Consider the following 21,022-nt stretch of genomic DNA (forward strand, 5'->3'; position numbering starts at 1 on the left):
GGGAGGGAGAGCTGCTTTTGTTTCCAGGCTTGAGGATTGTCTCAGTTTCAGGCATTTGTACACCGTAAGTTCTGGTGCCTTTCAATCCCTTCCTGTTTCTTTTCTTCTGTTCTTGAGATTCTTCAAGTCCCTTTTTCACGTTAAATTAATTTATCCTTTCCAAGTTGCTTTCTTGATCTTTTTCCCTTTTTTGGGTATTTTTGTTGGTTGATTAGTTGGCTGGTTTTGGTGACTGGGGGTTTTTTGTGGGTTTGTGGGTGGGGTTTTTTTTTGTTATTTTCTCTGCAATTTCTCTCCAGCTCTGCACAATTTTAGCCTCCCTCCTCTGAGCTTTGCAATTTATGTGGTTGTTGGTATGCAGCTTCTGGACCGGGCCTGTATAGAAGTCATAGAGGTCATAGAATCATTTAGGTTGGAAAAGACCTTTAAGATAATTGAGTCCAACCGTTAAGCTAGCACTGCCAAGTCCACCAAAGAGGACTTGGAAAGACAGTAGCAAGAGGCAAAGTCAAACATACCTATTCAAAGTCAAGCTAGCATAACCCTTTGTTCACAGTAAAGCAGTTAAGATTTGAGATGTTTTGGAATGAGGAATGTGTGGTACTTTCATATTTCATAAAGAGTTTAAATACTTTCATACATGATTTAAGAACAAATAAATACAAATTCCATGTGAAGGCTTTTGTACTTCTAATTCAGAGCCCATTGACTTACCTGCGGGTTTGGATCACGTCCTGCATATGTCTGAATTACTCACTCTCTTGTACAGTGGGAAAAATAAAAGCAAAGCATTATGCCAAGTACAGATAAAAGCAAGTAAGAGAAACTCACTGCTACATCTACTCCAGTGTCCAGGCTGGGCCAGACACAAAGATTAAATGATCAGCTTGTGTCATGTTTTATTGTATGGTAACAACACACATTAAGGTTTCAGATGTATTCCACATGCAGCCCAGTTCGATGCGAATTTTGTCCTGCCTTCCAGTTTATTTCCCTTTCCCATCACACTCACCTCAGCTGTCTCTCACCCGTAATTCACACCCACCAAGCTGGAGGCAGTGTGCATTGCCACGACTTGAGAGATGTGCGTCCTGCCCATCGCACAATGCCAGACCTGCCATGGCACCCTCCTTAGCAAAAGTGCTGCAGGAGTTTCTTCTCTCTGGCTTCTGGGTTTTTTCATGACACTTTTAAGAACGTCTTTGAAACATTTGCTTGTTCTGAGTGCAGGCAGGCAAACCCCTGGGAAGGGGAGTGGCAGCTGCAGAGCCTGTTGGTGCAGGCAGCGCCCTGACACATCCTGCTGCAGATGGCTTGATTCCTGAGGGAGCTGGAATTTTGTATATGCTTTATACAATACCTAAATATAATATACAGTTAAAATTTTCATATGAAGAGTATAATTTTTGAAAAGTAATCCTGCCTAAAATTTAAAGGGCTTAAATTTAAAAATAATTAATTTATTCATGTGTATGTTTTAGATACTGAACTTGGGAGTTTAGTACTTTACAACATCTTTTAACCTCCTAATATAGAGCTAGCAATAAAGTAGTTCTGTTCTGAAACCTGACTCATAAAAATAACACTGTGGCATCATATGTATGATCTTACAGATTTCACTTCTGAACACAACAGCTTAGAACTGAATATACTGGACATTTGGTTTGTTTTTACTTACCGTTTCATGATGACAGCCCTGCAACTACTTACTAGGACATTTCAGCTAAGCTGGGTTCCTTCATATTTCACCGCTGAAACTGGTTTTGTGTACCAAATTATGTCTTTTGTGTCTTCCATTCGTGCTCTCCACATGCTTATGGTCTCTGATGGGTTTACAGAGGTTTACCTGAACCATTCAAGACATAAGAATGTAAAATAGTCTGCTGTCCTGAGGGGAGCAAACAGTATTTTAATGAGTAAAACTGGGATATATTGCCTTGAATTTGCACAAAGGACGTAGCTGATTATTTGCAAAGGTGCTATCTTTATATAAAATTGCTTTTCAGACCAGAATTGCACATAAAACATTATGGCCATGTATTAGTAGAGTCCCTGTTTAGACACCAAAATTGACGCTCCATTTTCAGAAACACTGAATACCTTTAGCCCCTGGTGAAGAAAAGCCAGTTTTCTTTGAAAATAAGGGGTTTTGTTGAGGTGTTCCCATGGCAATAGGTATGTAAATTATAGTGCAGTATTTGAAATTTTTTAAAATCTTGTCACTTAATCCATCTGTTTACAGAACTCTTCAATCTGGCAAACTTAAAGGAATCGTGTGACAGGCTTTAGATGACAGGTCCTTGAAAATAAACCTTCCCCTGTGTGGAAGCTGCAGGAGGAGCACTTCAAAAATAGACTACTGGGCACGGTAACTTCTGGTGGGCTGGTGCAAGAGGCTTTTGTCTGCCAGTGTTGCTCTGAGCACTACACCAAAGAAGCGCTAACAAGGAAAGTTGGCTATGATGAAAAGGGCAAGAATTTGAAGAAGAGCCAAGACTTGGTGTTGCAGTTTGTAGAAAAGTTCTTGGCAGTAGCAGCAGGGTTTTTCCTCCTAAGGAGATGTACCCAGTGTAATCGTTTTTGGAAGTGTCTTTATTTGTAAAGCTTGTGATTTTGCACTTATCTCTCTTGGAGAGCACTATATTCCTGTCTTTGCATTACACTGGACAAATTGTTGAGAGAGGACTGCTGCCTATAATCTCATTGTAGGACCTCACTTTGTGCACTTAAAACTCTATTGTGTATTATATAAAGCAGTAAACACTGCACGTTCAACATACCTGAAGGGCTTTGTGGTGTCTTGCTTTCACTCTGACCTTGGCTGGGTTCCTGGCCTGCTCCAAAGCACTCTGAATTGGGAGTCTCAGTAGAAATCTCAATAAGCTTGGGACAGAGCTCTGACCATACACAGTGGCTGTGTGGTGGTCACGGCGGTGGGTGACTGGGATGCACGGGTCTCCGTCACACACTTCTGGGGGAATTTTCAGACCATTTAATTCCAAGAAAATCCCTACTAACATGGTCTGCTGAAGAGGTGTGAGAGGGCATAATGGTTTTGGCTTTAAGTCTTGATACCTCTTCTGGGGCTGGTAAATAGGATTACCATTTACAATCTGAGGTTTCAGGTATGAAGCTGAGCAAAGAGTTTAATAAATATCTTGTCAATTAGCTTTACTGAAGTATTTTTAGACCTGGTTTTTTGAAGGGTGGTTGCCTGTGACAGTGTTGTGAAGAGCGTGGTTGCTGTAAGCGCATTACCAAGTGGTTGCTGGAGGCTACGTGGGGCTATGAAAGGAGTCAGTGTTGCAATGCATACTTCTAAGTTATTTGCAGCTCTGTTTTGCTGCATGCTGTTGTCAGCAGTGGAAGACAGGAACAGCAGGATTTTGAAGTTCCTAGGTTGCTTTAATATTCGGTATCGACTGGTTGCAAAATTCAGGTCTCTCTGGATGACACTGCTAAATATTGCCAGTTTTTGTCAGGAAAACTCTTTTCCCCGTTTTTTCAGTGTTTTATTCTGTACGTTAATTTCTGGTTTTAAGGTACAAGTATTCTTTGAAAAGTTACACAGCTTGACTTCAAACTAGTGACTTAAATTATGCATCACACATTGTTATTATTATTGAAACAAAGCGTGAAAAAACGAGCAGACCTAGCTTAGTATGAGGCTTGTGAAAGAGACAAATTAATCACTCATTTTACTGATTATCTGTTTTTCCCTTTGGCTGAAGAAATCAGTGCCCAGCTCTAACCTTTGCAGAATGCTAAAAAGTATGTCTCCTTAAGCTGATTATGAGCAAATTAGTATTCATAGCTGTAGCTGTTACACCTAAGGTTCTTGTGTCGTACAAATTGCCAATGGCCACTCCAGCTTTTCTACCCTATTCTGGTTCTTCTTCATTTCAGTTAGTAGCAGGGAGTTTAGGGGACTGCACATGGTCACTGGAACCAATCACTTCTGTTTTGAGCTCTGCTTGGAGATTACAGTATACAGCCACGATCATTTCAGCATGATTCTGCTCTCCTGCTCTTTAGAAGCTGGCACAGGAAGGAGGTCAGCCTCATAAATTTTCTGCCTGTGCCGTCGTCTTCTACATTCACAAATGATTATTTCAGGTCTGTGTTCTCAAATGGTTTCACTAGCAGAATAAGAGCCAAATCTCGAGTGTAACTGAGTAGCCACCGTGGAGCAGATTGCTGTCAGGTCCATCAAGGTCATCAAGCTCAGTCTGCCTGCAACCAAAGGAACACTGCTCCTATCTGGTTATTACACAGAGTCCAAATACTGCCACAGTCACAAAATGTTACATGCTTGTAACGTAAAGGACTAAAAGCTATGCATTATAAGGTGCCAAGTGGGGGGAAAACCAACCCCAAAGCATTTGATATCAGAGGAATTGACAATGCCTTCGATTTCTGCAATAAGAAGACATTTGAAGTGTGAAATTCTCGGGAGGTTGAATGTACCCCATGATGGAGAGAAACGCAAAACCTACTCCATGGTCCTTGCCAATCTGACCTCAAAACTGGTCATTGCTTAACTGTTTGACAAGCAAGATAAACCAGTCTAAGAATCTTCAAAAAAAACCCAAAACAATTTCCCCAAGCCATTTATGGCTGTGGCCAGTCTCCAGTGTTTTACAGGATAGTGGGAAAAACAGAGAAGCTTGGACATCATAAGTGAGAAACTTAACTCCTGAAGGCAGCCTAGCAAGAGCTTGAAGATCAAGATTTATATTGTATAGATGAGGCACAACAAACGTGCCTCCATTTAAGCCTCTCCATGAAGCTTAAAGGGAAGATCCTTCAGTGTTTGCTGCTGGAACTCTAACCTGTTAAAGCACTGGGGAGATGCTGCAGTGCTAATTGAAGGTATCCGAATGGTTCTTTCACTATCTCATGTGACTGAGCTTTAAATGAGAAGACGGAGTAGGTTTGGATAAATATTTATACTGTGCACTAGCATATGGTGTTGTTGAAGCAGATGCAATTCAGTCTTAGAATTCTTATCTTATACCAATGTGTTACTGATTGTAGAAAAGCATAAATTACACGAGATGCCATCTGTTTTCAATTACAGCATGAAAACACTGAGGCAGGTTGGTATTTTCCTTTATCTGTTTTATCAGCTTGCTGCTGAATTTGATAATTACATTAGAGCGAATTCAGAATTAATGTATTTGGTAATGTGAACACTCAAAAAATGTCACTGACAAACTGCTTTCATAGCTTGCCCATAAATAGAGAAGCAGCACAGCTAAATGCGCATAGCCCTGCCTGCGATGAATGCCACTACTGTAGGGCTCAAATATAGATGTATATTTAAGTTTCAAATATGTCTCTGTAAGTAAGTGTCTCATTTTCTGGTAGTATTTAATTATAAACTATAACATAAAGGTCCATTCTCCCCCATTGAAATGTGGAAGCTGTAAGCAAGCATCTATGACTTTAGAGAAATCTAATTTTAAGAAATCAGATTTGGTATTTTACCATAAAATCAAGTCTGGTTTTACAAAACCAAAGAAAATTCAAACAAGTTGTAGCTCTGTCTTTCACTTTACGCAGCTGTAACCAGAACCTCAGATGTGCTGCTATCCATCACAGAGACTGGAGAGAGTGAGCTGAGGCAGGTAGCCATTAGCCTTGAACATCTTGTAAGTCATGCTCAGGAAGAGTGGTTGTCACATGAGGATGTGTTAAGAGCATAGTAAGAACATAATGGTCAACAGTGTGGATGCTATTTGTTTTTTCATTTGATCTTTAGTAGAAATCTTTCTAAAAGACTCCAAATAAAAATTTAGTAGGGCAGCTGTGTTAGTTACATGATGATTCAACAGAAGTTGGAAGAGATCAAATATTTGTGAATGTGAAAATACTCAACTCTGCCATTGACATGAAAAATGGATTAGTGGTTAGTTGTGCTTGACAGCTCTTTAACAGCATGTATAGCAGTCACCATATTTTCCCCATCGATGCATGAATCTGTTCCTGGGTATTCCTACTCTGTGCCTGCCTCCTCTTTTGGGTCTGAGGTCATCATTTGCTCAAGGAGTTTGCTGGTGAGCTGCGGTGCTGCCTCCCTTAACTGTCCCAAAGTTTCCATTTCTGGTGGGTATGTTTAATTAACCTCAATAAGTACTTCCCAAATTTTTTAGAGTGAGGCCTGTTACCACTTTTTAATAGGTTGGACCTACCCTAAAACCCTGGTGATCTAACCATACTGGGATTATTGCCATCAAAATTATGATAGTAACATGTTTCTGTGAGTACTGGGCAGCAGGCTGAATCGCACCCATCTCCTCTTGTCTCAGAGTTTTGCGAATTCAGCCCTCTCACCAACTAGGGGCTTCTCATACTGAAGGAAAATGTGATTTTGGGAGCTGCATTGTGTGTCACTGCCAAAACTTTGTCTGGTTGCCAAAAGGAGACAAGGTTTGGCAAATCTCTCCTTTGCTTTCATTACAGAATACTACTAGTGCAACAACAGAGTCCTTATGGCCTTGATCATCCTTTGCATTAGCACAGTGTCTCTGGGTTGACGGAAATCATTAAAAGCTTTCTCAGCAGTCCCCCTTTCCCCTCATCGTGGAAATCCCAGTGCAGCATTAGATAGCTGCAAATCAGTCTCTCTTCTGCCCCTATGCTGCACCAGCTACTCAGCCTGCTTTATTCCCCTGCCGTGGTAGAAGTCCTATCATTGTTGGACCTCTCTGAGTGACAGGAGGCTATCTTGGAGACACTGTACCACTGACCTGCTGGTGGAACCTGCCCTATGGTGGCCACAGGGAAGCCTCAATTTGGATTTGGATTCTCTATCTTACCCTGTCACAAACTCCGTGCAACTATGCTGACTGTTTTCCTACCAAAATATATATTCTTGTAAAGTGCTGTGGGATTAGACAGATGGAAGATGCCAATAAATCTGACATAATCAAAGAGTTTGATGAGTAAATCTATTTTCATACCAGTACAAATTAATAAAACTCCAGGTTTGCTAAAGTTTCCTTGTGTTTCCTGGGGCATATGGTCTAGGTTTCCCAGCCTCAGAGCAACACGTAGATCCTAATTTACAGACTGGTCCTACCAGACCCTGTGCAGCAATGTTACATCAGCACAGGCTCCACTGAGTTTCTAAATTCAGTCTGTACAACTGTCTGCTTGCTAAGCCATCCTCCTCCTCCTGACAAGGAATTTGTGTTTGCATCAACTCCAAATACCTTCTTTGTAACATACCACCCTGACGTCCCTGTCCAGGTTGCAACTGTTCTGGGAGTGGAGGCTTTCTATTCCCAGTGCCACCAAACTCCAGTCTCTGCTAGTCTTTACCAAAATTCTCCTCTGTTTTTCTCTGTTTTCCACTAATAAGCCATTAGATTCTAAGTATGATGTTCTGGCTCTTTTAAAGCCATGATAAAGCTCCCATGGTCTTCAGGCATGTCAGAATTTCATCATGCATACCTGCTTTTTTTGGTGGATCTCCATTTGTCTGCTTGTTTCCTTGGTTTGCCGTGCTTCCTTCTCTACATAATTGTTTAAGGATCAGTTTGTTTTAAAGACCTCTTTTCTGAAGCCCCAGTACTTCTGTTGAAGTTGTTTTGGATGGTTAAGTGAACTCCACCCTTGTGCAGATACCTCTGAGTGCATAGTCACCACCAAGCAGATGGGGTGCAGGACTGCACTTGCTTCAATGGACCATGGGCTTCTGTTTTTCTGAGTCAGTGGACATAAAAATCTCTCAAAAAAATCAGCCAGCTTTATACTGGACTAGAGACTAGGCACTTGCTGTGGCTGTCAGGGACTGTTATATGATAAAGAAATCAAAACTCTGTGTGTGAAAAGTCACTCCCCTGAAGTATAGAAAATGTGGGAAAGATCCACTCCCATGCAGATGGGCAGCACAGTGCTCAAACGTCACTCCAGCAGGATGTAAACCACAAACTACACACATGAAAGAAAACACAAAATTTCTTTTTAAAATTTCAGTCCCATTTTTGAACAACAGGACCCATGTTAGTCACTATGGAAGAGGAGTTAAGGTAGTGGGAATTCTTACATAAAATATAAACGGAGTGGGTTTAGCTTTTTGAGCATAAATTTCACGTTTAATAGTGAATTTCTTTCTTTTTTCCCCCTAAACTTATAGGATACAGGTTTAGCAAGGTTTTACTTGCTTATTCCAGACCTCAATTTTGGCCTGCAGAAAGGGTATAACATTTCCAATAACTGTGGTTTTTTCTAAAGACTCTTTTAACAGAGAGAGTGTTTTACCAGGCAATAAAATAACTTTTTTTTTCGTCTTTACAACAACTGAAACCTTATGCAAATACAGAAAGTTTCGTAATACCTCAGAGCTCACTCTTCTGTATTTACAGCAGTGTAGTTGACATTAGAATTGACTTTGTTTGTGGGCCAGTCACCTAAAATGCTGTTGGGCAACAAGTGACCTTCTGTACTTGTGTCTCTGCGCTGGCTCCTTCTCATCAGTAGCAAGTACAATTCAGAAAAAAAAATTGCCTGCAGGTTTGTAATTGGAGGTCAGTGGGTTTTTTAAATTTGGTCACACCATTTTAATAAAAAGTCGGTTTAAGAATTCTTTTGCAGTAAGTGGTGTTTTATGGCAGGATAACCCAGATATCTGAACACCCTGCATTTATGAAAGTGCTTTCTTGATTGTTTCTGAAGTCTTACAGCTGTAGCCATTCAGAAGGAGAGAAAGCAGTCTTGGTTTCAGCTGCACTGTAAAACAGGGCCGTGCTTGTGTTTTGATACAGCTTCCAAATTCCAGCGTGGTCTATAGCCCATTGAACGGTGAGATTTAATGCCAGCCGGAACAGCTGGGGTCTTACCCTTGCTTGAGCTTTCTTAGGCTATTGCAGCTCACTCTTAGGTAGTCCAGGCTCTCTAAAGAGAGGACTGTCGTCTGAAAAACGTATCCCACTGCTGGATTGCTGCAGAATGGCTGAAACCTTAAAAAGAATATCCCAAGTGTCTATATAAAGGACAAAAATATTAGAGGCCAGTACAGCAAAATGCTAGCATTTTGAACTGCTTTTGCTCTCAACTGAGGATTAAAAGCATATTGTATTATTAGGTTAGTTGCAATATCCATTTCACTTGAACCCTTGAAGGGTTCCTCAGATGCTGTTGGGTTTACAGCATCGCAGCTACCGCAGCTCTCTGCACCGAGCACTCTGGGGATGCTGCCGCTCCCTGGCTGCCTACTTTGCAGACCCTTCCCTGCACTTTTCTGTGTCTTTTCTTGTTGCTGCTCAAGACACAGGCTGGCTTCCTTTCATGATATAAGCAAATGATTCGGGAAACATGTTGCATTAAAGCCAAGGCTCTGTTTAGCTAGTCAAACACATGGTGAAACAATTGCACTTTTGTCTGTGCAAACAGAGCGCAGCTGTTTGTCTCAAATGGCGCAGACCGTTCCTGTTTGTTACAGTCTTGATACCAGAGGGTGCTGAGGGTGCCCTGCATAGATCTGACTGCCCTTGTAACTCCCTTTTTTGAGCTGGTTTAGGGACTATTTAGGGTCCCTAATTTGGGCTGTAAACGAACTACATTTACTTAGTTTAGCCTAATTATATTTGATCTGGTAAGTACACTGACTTACAGTTTTTAAGTTCTTTATTCATTATGTGTGTTTTTCTTTTAGCAACTCTAGTTTAGGTATAGGTATACCAAGAAAAAAAATACTAAAAGGTCAAGCATAAAGACATTATTTCTAAGCTAAGACTCCATGTTCTTCTGCGACTGATGCAGTATTTCACCTAGGGCCACCTTTAGCCATACGAGTTATTTATCATTTTCAGAGCTGTTCTGTGGTAGGTATCAAATTGCAGTATACAATAAAAATGGTTATAAAGTTAGGCATATAGTCACGGGTTTGCTTTCCTGACGTGGCCCAGCCCAGCTCAGCTTTACCTGTGGGTATTTCTCACTGGGACTCAGATTAAGTCAGTCATTTTACACACCAATTCCCAATTAGGGCCATGAGAAGCAGTGACCTATATTTCCCTATTCCCTGTTCACGGAAGGTTTGCATTTCAGGGTATTGGGTCCTTACTGTTATTACCCTCCAGGTATCTATAGATAGCTTTAATTTACCTACATGAGTACTTCCCATTTGCCATGTCGGCGTTTGTCTGACTGCTCAATCTGTTGGGAAAACTCTGCCGCTGCAGAGCCGAGACTTGCGTGCAGACCAAAAGCTGCCCGCCCCCAAAACAAGAATTGTTCTCATGGGCTATTAGGTCAGCTCTTTTCCCCCTCTATTTGTGGATTTTGCACAGCAATGGTTTCATTCTATTCCCAGTGACAAAAAAAGACTGAAATTCCCATTGATTCCTGCCAGCAGTGGGGAGAGAGGGAAGGAGAGACTATCTGAATCTATAGAGAGGCCCTCTGAGAATCTATTACTTAATTTTATATTTTGTGACTCATTATATTATGTTATAAAATATATATTATTTTATTGGATGTATTTATTAACTTTTTATATTATGTAGGTTTTGTATTATGATGTTTAATTTTTTTTCAGTTAAAGACCAATAAATCTGTAATACTATAGAAAATTCAGCTCCTTTTTAAAAAAAAAGTATGTAATGAATATATGCAATGAAAGCATGTAATGAAGCCTTGCTCAGACAAACCAACCATACCAGACCACAGCCACAGATCAAGACAGAGACCCAGAATTACACGCTTATATTTGTAATTCTGTAAATGGAGTTGGTTTTCTCTGCTATGCATTGGATCATGCTCTGCTGGTACCCAGCTTCTAGCCCACCGGTGGGACAGTGAGCCAGCTTAACTCTGGTGTAAATGCTGAACAAGAAATGCATCCCTCTAGAGAGAAAATTCTGTGTTTATGCAAGACCTGGATACTTGCCTACTCCCACACCACCCACTCTACAGCCAATTACACATTTGCTAGAGGTATTTACAGAGCTGAACACACAGCTGCAATTTATTCTGTTTCATCCAGTAACCTCAATTATGTAGAAAAGGACGTTGCATGATTTTTTAACCTTCTGGCAACATGCAGTAGGTTTTGAATTGTTAGGTTTCAGCTTTGATTTACTAATCCTAGCAAGATTGCATGAATTCATAACAAAAAAAAAAGTAGAAACCTAACTGGAAACATACCTTTTAGGACCTCTGATTTTCATCTCTTTTCCTCATTCCAGCATGACAATGTAAAGCTTAGCAGAGTGGGAGCAAATACTTCAGTGCTCCCTGTGTTTGCTTTTATTTAGGAGCTTAATCTTGTGTCTTAGGCTCTTCTGTGGCAGCATGTTCAGCATTTCTGTGGCCTGGGCTCTTTGCTGAGCACTGGGATTCCTCTGCTTTATGGCTATGGGTTACCTATTAAAATAGAAGGGCCCCTTTATCAGCATAAATGCATGTTGTGTGTGTAAGGGAGTGAAAGAAGTTGAGCACTGAGCCTTCCCTCCTCCACCGTTGTTCTCCTGCCTTGGATTTCTCTGCACTTCTTCCTTCTATCGTAACATCCATCTTGCCATTGATTTCACTAGGACTTCAAGTGATCTGAAAACTTAAGCTACGGTTTACTGTTATAAGTGTAAGCTGCTGCCAGAAAGGTTGATCCTATCTTCACCTCCTTTTCACCTCCCTCTTTCCCTTTGCCTCCAACCAGATATGTATCTATTGCCTTCTTCCTCCAACGATGCCAGGCACATCAGGGAACTTATTTTGCCTGGAGACAAGTCCTTTCATTTATTTATTTTTGCTGGCACAAGATTAAAAGGGAGTGGTGCCGGCTTTGGTGCATTAGTCCCCACAGCCAGCACAAAGGGACAGGGAGCGCAGGCACCAAGTCCTGTTATGAATGCTCCACCCCTTTGGAAGAAGTTTGATATCCAGATCCACAGAGTCCTTGGCAATTCAGGCTGAGGGTATCCCTTTCTGCTGGCAGAAAGGGCTGTGGAGTCCCAGATCAGGTTACTGCTCCAGGTTTTAATAAACAGACCTTTTTTTACCACGTTCTTTTAAAAGTGAGATTCGTTCTTTACATCCTAAGGAGAGGGAAACCTCATTCTCTGGTGTTGTCACGAAGGGTTTTTGTACAAACCCATGGCGTGGTGTGTGAGGTAGAAGGTGATGACGTGGTAATTAGCTCGGAAGATTGATTAGAGACATCTAGCAATGAGCAGGGCAAACCTGTGTGGTTACCCACTTGTAAAGAGCTCCTTTTTAAATGGTAACTGCAATAAAAAGTAGAAACAGCATAATTTTTTGCACCTCTGTGACAAAGTAGCAGCCTTAGATGGGAATAAGAGTTACTTTCACTCATTTCTCGACTCCATCATATTTCATATTTAAATTAGATTTTAAAAAATGACACCTTCATTTCCATCTGTTTCTTGAGAGTGCAGTGGTGCTCGGGAGGTGGGAATGGGAGTAGCGGTTCCCGGCATCCCCAGATAAGCATGTCGGGGGGAAATCCCATTGGAAGCATAACTCTTCCTTGAAAATGTTGGAAGCTTGGCTGTCCCCTTCCTCCTTGCTGAAGGCTGGAAAGCTGTGTTTCAGATGTTACATTCTTGTAGCACCTGATCCTTCTCCAAATTTTGCTGAAATCTGTTAGCAGGACAAGAAAAGCCAAAGCAGATATATTGCCTTTTAAGCAAGCAATGGTAAAGAATATCTTTTATTTGCTTTTTCGTTCTCGGTTTCAGCAGTTCAGTAACCTTCACAGGTGAGAGCTGTGGTCATACCACAGGAATCAGCCAGTAAGTTTTGTATCTCAGAACTGGCCCAGAGTTTTAAAAAGTATCTATAGCGTGTGAAGAGCTTGGTTTGTTGGGTATTCTGCTAAAGACATCTCCAGGTAACTGACAATTGCAAAATGTTAATCCTTCAGCCCCAACTTGCATGGGTGTCTGTAAAGAAGGGTTCTTACTGACAGCACGGCCTGGTATTTAATAGAAATCAGGATCTCACAGGTCTCTCGTACAGATTACACAGAGAAAATAGGTGGTTTTCTAACCACACGTGAAGAACCTTTCCTCTGGAAGATCACAGTGTGTGTCAGAATACCATAATGGAACAATTGTAAGCTTGAGCTATTCAATCTGGCCAGCTGATCCTTGTCCCTGCAGGATTAGTAGGACATGAAAAAAGCATTTATTTGTAATTATTGAGGGTATCTCTGTAACAGAAATGTAAGCAGGCTGTTTCTGCAGTGACTTTCGTTTTAATTTTCATTAGCGAGAAGCAAAGCAAAAAGACTAACATTGGACCGTTCTTCTTGAAATAGTTACATTGTCAATGCTGGTATCAATTTTATTCTGTAAAATTGTCAAAATACACTTTTCTTTAGACAGCTCTGAAAGAAATTATGCTTAGAGGCTTTTATTTTACGTCTTAGGAAAATTGGTGAAGAACTTTCCAGGACTGAAAATAACTCCTATATTTGCCTGAATTCATAATTTCTCTTTGATGTTAAAAAGGTTTTAAAAAAAAGACCAAAAAAGAAACCAATACATTTTTCCACGTATTTTGGGAATGGCTTGTCTTAAAGTTATCTGTGTGACTTTGGCATCACATGAGATGACAAGAAGCAATAATAGTCAAGGGACCATGTCATAAACTATCCAATGTACGTAAACCAGTGTGCATACAAATTATGAACAGAGCAAAGGGTTAAATCCAGTCTGTTTCACGGTGGATGACTGAGCCAGCCCTAATTTGCACACAGCTTTCCCAACAACTGCTTGTTTCTGTGCAATGTGCTAATAACTTTTGAAGTACCTTGGTTTCAAAAGAATCCGCTTTGCAGCAAGGCACGGCTGCGGTTTGAGCTGCCAGCTGCTAGAAATCTGTTTCAGATCTGTGCAGAGTCCAGGGGTGAAATCCTGGCTGCTCTGGAGCAAAAAATTAGTGCAAGGCTGGATTTCATTCTTACTCTCCAGCGTTTTCTAAGATTTTCCTTCATGCAATTGCCACATGTACAGTAATTTTCAATGGAAATTATTTGGTGGCAATGTGTTCAGCATCTCTTTATGCTGTTAGCATCTGATGCGAGAACACCTGTAAGTGTCAAACAGCCTATGAAAACCTTGCTGTTTGGTTGTCCTTGGTGCTGTTGGAGGAGAAAACTCAAGTGTGCTGGTAGAGACTGTGCTTTGCAGTCTTAGACCCTGAATGGTCCCTTTACTGCCCAGATAATTGGGTAAAATATCAGTACTACCGAAAATCAGTGTTTTTACCACTATCATTAATGTCTCATTGCATAATCTAGCTTTGTATTCAGGAATTTCAAGCCTGCGTTCTGTTTGGTAACATTGATTTCTTTGGTACCTATTTGATCTGTATTTGTAAGAGTGTTTATACTCTCTTGAAGATAAGTTAGCAAAAAAAACAACAGCAGAGTGGATTCTGACACTGATCCTGACACTGAAATGTAAATGATAAATCCATTGAGAATTAAAGCCTTAACCCACAGCCGCTGAAATGGGGTGCATAGATTTGCTGCCATAGAGAAGGGCAGTCCCCCAGCCACGCTGCCTCCTGTATGCTGGCACGGGCATTTGAGTTCCTCTTCATCTCAAGCTTTTTTTAAAATTTATGTCAAATTAAAGTAACTGTGTAATCATGGTCTTATCCTACTGCTTTGAGATCTGTTATCTGTTGACTCGGCATAGCTGTTACTTGCTTCGTGACCAGTGATGAACGGTTGCACTCACTGCACCTGTAAATTTAAATGCTTTTTTAGGGCTGTCCTAAAGAACTTTGCAGTCATTACTGAAGCCAAAATCTGCAGTGGGAATTTCCAGCTCTTCACGATCTTTCACAACACCCTTCTAAAAAGTGTGCGTAGAAGAAGAAAGGAAATTTTTAAAGGATTTTTTTAAAATATATTACATTGAAAAAAGTCCAGCAAGCAAGGCGTCCTCCACAAGGACAGGTGACTGCAGCGCAGACAGCACCTGAATAACCAAAGACCTAGACAAACTACCTATCCTCAAATAATATTTCTGTAGCATTCATAAACATTAAGGTCATCCTGAGACAGAACACCAAGTAAGAATGCAGGTACACAATGTTTTTGTTCAATAATTGGCTTTAAGGTAGTTGTGCCATTCCATGCCCATGCTTGCAGCCAGTCTCTGATATCCCTTGGGTGCATCCCGCAGTCATCCTCACCGCAGGCCCTGATCAACACCGGCTCAGCCATCCGGCCCTGGTGCAAGCAGCCCTCTGCGAGGGAGCGGGGCTTGGGTTTGGCTGGCAGGCAGTTCTCCCAGCAGGAAAATCAGGGGGTGTGGATGTACATGTCCAGGGCAGCTTGGCAAGACCGAGGAGGGGCCGGCAGCCAAAGCTTGCCGTGGAGGGAAGAGGAACAACCAGTGAGGGGGAGGAAAGGTTGTACAACTGCAAGGACAGCACAATCCTATTTTTGGTCATTAAATGTTATGGTAACTAATTCTAATTCCTCTTCTTCCCATCTTCAGTTTTATGATAAATGGCATGATAAATGGCATGAGAAGTCTTTGCTAACTTCTTTAAGTGATGGAGTCCCAGATCCTTTCTGTTCAAATGTAAGCTCAAAGTTGAAGTTTTCCTTTTCATGGGAACACCTGGAATTGGTTAAATCTTCTATATGTGCCAGTGAAAACCTGCAGAAAGACAGAGGTGCCTTTTCTGCTGTCCCTACTTCTGTGGGCTGCTGTATGCCAGGGTGAGACATTCAAATACTTAACAATAAATGTTTATTACTGTAACATTTAAATATTTGAAATTAACTAAGGGAGTCTTTTCATTTCAGTGTTACTTTATTTAACTGTTATTGCTTCTGTGGTTTTTAGATCGCCACATCCTGACCAACAAAATGGGCGGAATTTGTTCTGGGCTTTGTCATTTCTTGAAGTCTGAGGGATAAAAATGGATGCTTATCTCCTGTCAAGCTCCTTGGAGAGCTATGAGGAAATGAGCAATAAAAGGCTCTTTGAGGCTCTTTTAACTTTAGTTTATTATCTATTATAGTTACTGATGTGGGGAAACCATCAGAGAAATTTTACATGTTTACAGTTACAAAGCCCTTAACGTCTGTAGCTGTGAGCTGAGCACTTACAGCTTTTTGAAATGTGTTTTTATAAATGTAACATTAAATCATCGTGATTTTGTAAACCTGTCCTGCGATAATAAGATATGGGTTGATGCACTCAGTCAGGGCTGGTTTGTGGGTACTCACTTGCTCTCACTCATTTTGTAACTCCACCAAGAGAGCAATGCACGATGTCGACTTGTTTGGGGCAGGACTGATGATGGCCAAAATGCACGAAGCAGTGCTGCATTTCATTTCCCCTTGCTGGCTGGTGCTCTGGTTGGAAAACTGAGGTGGGGAGAACAAAACAGGGTGAGTCGAGGGCACTCAGCATACCGAAGGACTCAGGACTGTGAAAACCTCTCTCCCCTCATCAGGACTGGAGGACACAGCAAATGGCTTTACATTTCTTTATCCCTCAGGGATCGAGATCTGGAACTTGCAGAGACTCAGCCCTTGGGGGCACTAGCCAAGCAATGGCCATATAGAAAGCTTTCTGCTCCCAGGGCGACTAGCTGTTTGTTATCATCTCCTGCTTCTCACAGCTCTTTCCATGCAATTTGAGGAAAGTACTCTCCTCTGTGCCTTGTCTTCCTCTATATTTGTCCTCTCATCTGGCTTGGGTGGACTTTTTGCATCTAATCCTACCCACTAGAAATGGTGAAACTAATAAGCCATTTGGATCCAGTGCAAAGGACAGCATGCAGGGGACTGTTCTCAGCCTGTATGTATTGCTGATTAATAGTACTCGCAAGGGCATACATTAAAACAAACACATGGATAATGCAGACATGTCAACTCCTGTCTTTTGCGTAAGAAATTCACTCTTGGCATCCAGATTGCTGATCACTACTGTGATGCCTGTACCATCTGCATTTACACCATTGCAGCCCCGGTGGGAGTGGCTGGCTGGTCTGGAAATTCTGTTCCTCTGCCAGGGATGTTCCCCGGAGGCCCCCGAATGCCCCTGACATGATCTGGCATGCAGATTTATCTATCGCTTGCATGCCTGTCCCAGGCCAAATATGAGTCCCATGCAATGGGATTCCAGTAACCCAAGAAGTCAGAATATGCAGCAGTAAAACAAACGTCAGCCATTCAACTTCCAAAAACTGCATTAAGCCAGAGGAGACAATGTTATTTCTGCAGGTCTGTTTTAAATCAACCCAAATATTATTCTGGAGCCAGAGCTATAATTCAGTAAAACTTGATACAATCTTGGAGAGCCATAGAAAGCATTAGGAAATACTGCTGGGAGTTGAGAGACATATAGATACTGCAAAAATCTACATTTTAAGCTAAATAAATAGACATGCCTCTTAAATACTAATTGAGGTGCACTGCAGAGATGGGTTACATTTTCAACCAAAATCCTTAGAATTCAGAAGGCTTTGTCTGCATGTAAAAGCTGAACCGTTTTGCTAATGTTACTTGAAGCTGAAATATAGCATATGAATGTACAGCAAAGGCACATCCATACTGCCATGGAAGTTGGCTAGGAGGTATTGCTGACTGCGATACTTTGATGAGCTTTCAGGCTACCAGTAAGGCTGACTTCCAGGATCTTCAGCTCTGCAGAGGAGTTCTGAGTTTGAAGGGGTAAGGTGCAAGAGAGAGGTCTGCCCTCCCTTCAGGGGCTGCTGCTGTTTCTGCACAGAGGCTCTAAGGAGCAAGGATTGAAATAAACAGTTGCATTTTTGATTAAATGTTACATTTTAGTATTGGCTTTGTTTCCTCTATAATTTTCCTTAAATGCAACATCGATAGCTACATTCTGTACATTTTGCACAAATATTAATTTAGTTTCTCCACACATTTTACTTGAGAGGGAAGGTAGCAGATGCACAAAAGTTAAATGGCTTGGCTTGCAAGAAAATCTGGTTTAGAGCTAGCAATGGAAGACACCAGAGCTGTTTCCCATCTCTCTGCAATCATTTCTGTCTTGTGTTTCTGCCTAAATAGGAAAGGTGAAAATATAAAATAAAGTGTGAAAATTTCTAGTGATACTCGCCGCATAGCTTTTTTCATACAACCTCAAGATCAGTTACAAGTAAGGTAACCTTCTGGTGAATGTATTGTTTTCATTGAAACATCAGGATGAAATTATTGTTGCTTTAGGTTCCATGTTTTTATCATTAAAAACACAGACCTAGACACTACATATTTTCAGCCTTTTTACCAAATACTGTAATATTATGATTAGATACAGAGAAGGCTTAATATTTTTGAGGAATCAGTATTGTTATCTTTTTTTTCCTCATCAGTTTTTTACAATGTTGATGTGAGTTATTCACTGATTAACTCTTTTAAGACATACAGTGGCATTGGTTTGCATATTACTATCAAGACTTTTTGGACAGAAATTGGCCTCTGATGATACAAGACTTTCAACGTTTGAATTTGTTATGGCTTTTAAAAACAAAACATTAGCATATTTGAAATTAATTAATGAGCCATACTTGCTGAAGAAAACCAAAAACTGTTCACACAAAAAGTAAAAAGAACTAAATCTGTGTAGGAATATCTCCTGAAATGGCAGTGACATTTTAATCCATCCTAGTACTGACTTCATCTTCCATCCTTTGGGTTCATGTTATACCAGTGGATGTTCTGGCACTAAGTCATCATCCAGGCCTTGCCCTAAGCCTGGAAACACGGTGGATATTTTTACTGTAGCTACCAAGAGCTGTTGAGAATAGTTTCTATGGAAGTGTTTAAGACAAACTAAGGATAACAGGCTCTTTGCAATGGCCAGAGCTGTCTCATCCCATGTTATTTGCAAAGCACCACTGATACCAGAAAACATCATTGTTGTTATAAGAAAAAACAATTGATGTAGGACTTCAAAATTCTACAGATTTGAAAGTTGAAGTGACATTTAAAAAATTTTACGTAAAATTAACTTGACAGATTAATTCTAGGGAATGTGTTTTTCTTAAGAGTGCTGAATGAGCTGGTATGAAGCGTTCTAGAGGTTTTGCATGCCCAGGAGTTCATAGTACCTCTGTGTAAATAACGTTACCAAAAAAATCTGCTGCTTGCGTTTCTCCTTAGGTTTGCCAATTTGTCGTCTCTGTCAACGGCCTCAATGTCCTCCACGTGGACTACAGGACAGTGAGCAACCTCATCCTGACAGGCCCTCGAACGATTGTGATGGAAGTGATGGAAGAAATAGAGTCCTGAGAAGGAAAAAAACCTCTTGCTGGACATTTTTGTGAGAGAAATAGCGACGACCGTGGAGCGGCATGACACAAGGAGGCAGGACATTGCTGTGTGTCTAAATAGATATGGTTTTGCTTTTAGGGGAGGGGGGAGTCTCTTTCATTTAACAATAATAGCACTGGTGATTATGCTAAGAAGTGAACAATTGATACCAGCATATTCTCACTAGGGACTTTTCTTTGCCTGATGGAGACATGGTTAAGGCCTTTAGGTTGTCTGTCGAGCCATGTCTACATCGGTTAGAATGGCTTCCCACCTAAAAGGCCGTGCAGACTTCCTCACAGGCTGCCGCTGGATCAAAGCGCTTCAGGAGATGAAAGAACCAAATACTGTGGGGTCAGGATGTCACAGATGGTTTGCATGACATATTTATGTTGGTAAACATCCTCCTGGTGTCCAGCTTTGTCCCAGGAGCATGTGCTGCTGCAGTTGCTCTCTCCTTGGGCCAAGGGACAGCTGACTAAATGCTGGCTTGATTGCAGTCAAACACAAATGAACTGCAAATGCATGAAAAAAATTGTGTTAATTCTCTGTAGGGAATACTCTGGTATGAATGTTTGGGTTTGACCAATTGGGTCGAATGTTTCAGTTTGATCAAATGGGTCAAATGTTTGGTTTTGACAGATTTTTCTAGAATGAAAAATGTAAGACCATGAAAATGGAAAAGCATGCAGTCCTTTTGCAAAATCTGGCCTTTAAAAATTTGTTTATATTCCTACACACTGGTTTAGGTGCTCAAATATAAAGCCTTGATATTTTTTGTTCCTTTTATGTAAAGGAAAGGTGTCTCCATCTTGTCATTTGTCACTTTGCAAAATTTTAGACACCTTTATTCCTAGAAGAAGATAATTCGGTGGGTTGAAGTGGGAAAATCACAGTCTTAGCATTAGCAGTGGTACATCTAGATGCTCCAGCAGAGAGCTTCAATTGAACTTCAAATTGAAGCAATGTACTTGAATGTACATTAAGCTTGTTAGCACTTTCCAATCATCAAATGTTTTGCAAACTACAGACTTGCCACGAGTTGCATTTGACACTATTACTAATAAAACATTGTATTTAACTGACTCTTTGTCAAACAGTAGGATTTCTTCACTGATGAATTCATGAAACAAATCTTTCCTAAAAATGTATATACAAATGCCCTATTCTGCTGAGTTAGGTGACTCCTCAGCTCGATGGTAGTTGGATTGCATGGGTTTTCTTTGATATTTGAACTGAATACATACATCTTTGTCCACAAAATTATAAATATATATTGCAGACTTTCTCTGCTGTCTAAAATTTTCAATTAAAGCTTGACTTTCTATATAAGCATACCACAAATCCTTCAATTATGGGGCGGGGAAAGTATTTTTTCCTCAAATAATTTTGGAATATATTTTATATTAAAAATTGTTCTCACTAAATACATTGCGCTTGCAGTATGTTTTTCACTCACTTGACTACTTTTACATCAGAGGTACATCAAGTCTTCAAAATCACACATGCCTGCAGCTTTGTAGGTAGAAGTCCATGTATTCTTTGGTTCTGATACAGTATATCCCTGGTGGATTTTTCACCATGAAAACTTCTCATATTCCACTAATAGGCAGCAGGGCAGGGAGGTATAAAACGGCAACTGCTAACCTGATGCTAGCCAGGCACAAAAGCGTCTGGAAGACTCTTCCAAAGTGCCATTTAATATGATGGTTGTTTATCCCTCTTCTACCCCAAAAAATG

The 21,022-nt window shown here is 40.8% G+C and overlaps 1 protein-coding gene and 1 long non-coding RNA gene across 7 annotated transcripts in view; one reads left to right on the plus strand and one right to left on the minus strand.

Moving 5' to 3' along the window:
* Positions 1-20,709, plus strand: part of DEPTOR (DEP domain containing MTOR interacting protein) — a 75,459-nt gene extending 54,750 nt beyond the window's left edge. For 4 of the 6 annotated variants that reach the window (XM_075085684.1, XM_075085683.1, XM_075085689.1 and 1 more), the window contains one exon: positions 19,133-20,709. In XM_075085684.1, coding sequence (XP_074941785.1) covers positions 19,133-19,261 — 129 coding nt within the window. In that variant the 3' untranslated portion in view covers positions 19,262-20,709. Of the gene's footprint in view, positions 1-2,242; positions 2,783-19,132 lie in introns of those variants that run through there. The other 2 variants (XM_075085688.1, XM_075085687.1) reach the window with 1 other exon arrangement.
* Positions 304-1,802, minus strand: LOC142053682 (uncharacterized). The gene is made up of 3 exons (XR_012659298.1): positions 1,711-1,802; positions 715-760; positions 304-375 (listed from the first exon to the last, which is right to left on the minus strand). It is a non-coding gene; the product is annotated as an uncharacterized LOC142053682 (long non-coding RNA).
* Positions 20,710-21,022: the final 313 nt, after the last annotated feature.

The sequence above is a fragment of the Phalacrocorax aristotelis genome, chromosome 2, assembly GCF_949628215.1.
Source record: "Phalacrocorax aristotelis chromosome 2, bGulAri2.1, whole genome shotgun sequence".
NCBI lineage: Eukaryota > Metazoa > Chordata > Aves > Suliformes > Phalacrocoracidae > Phalacrocorax > Phalacrocorax aristotelis.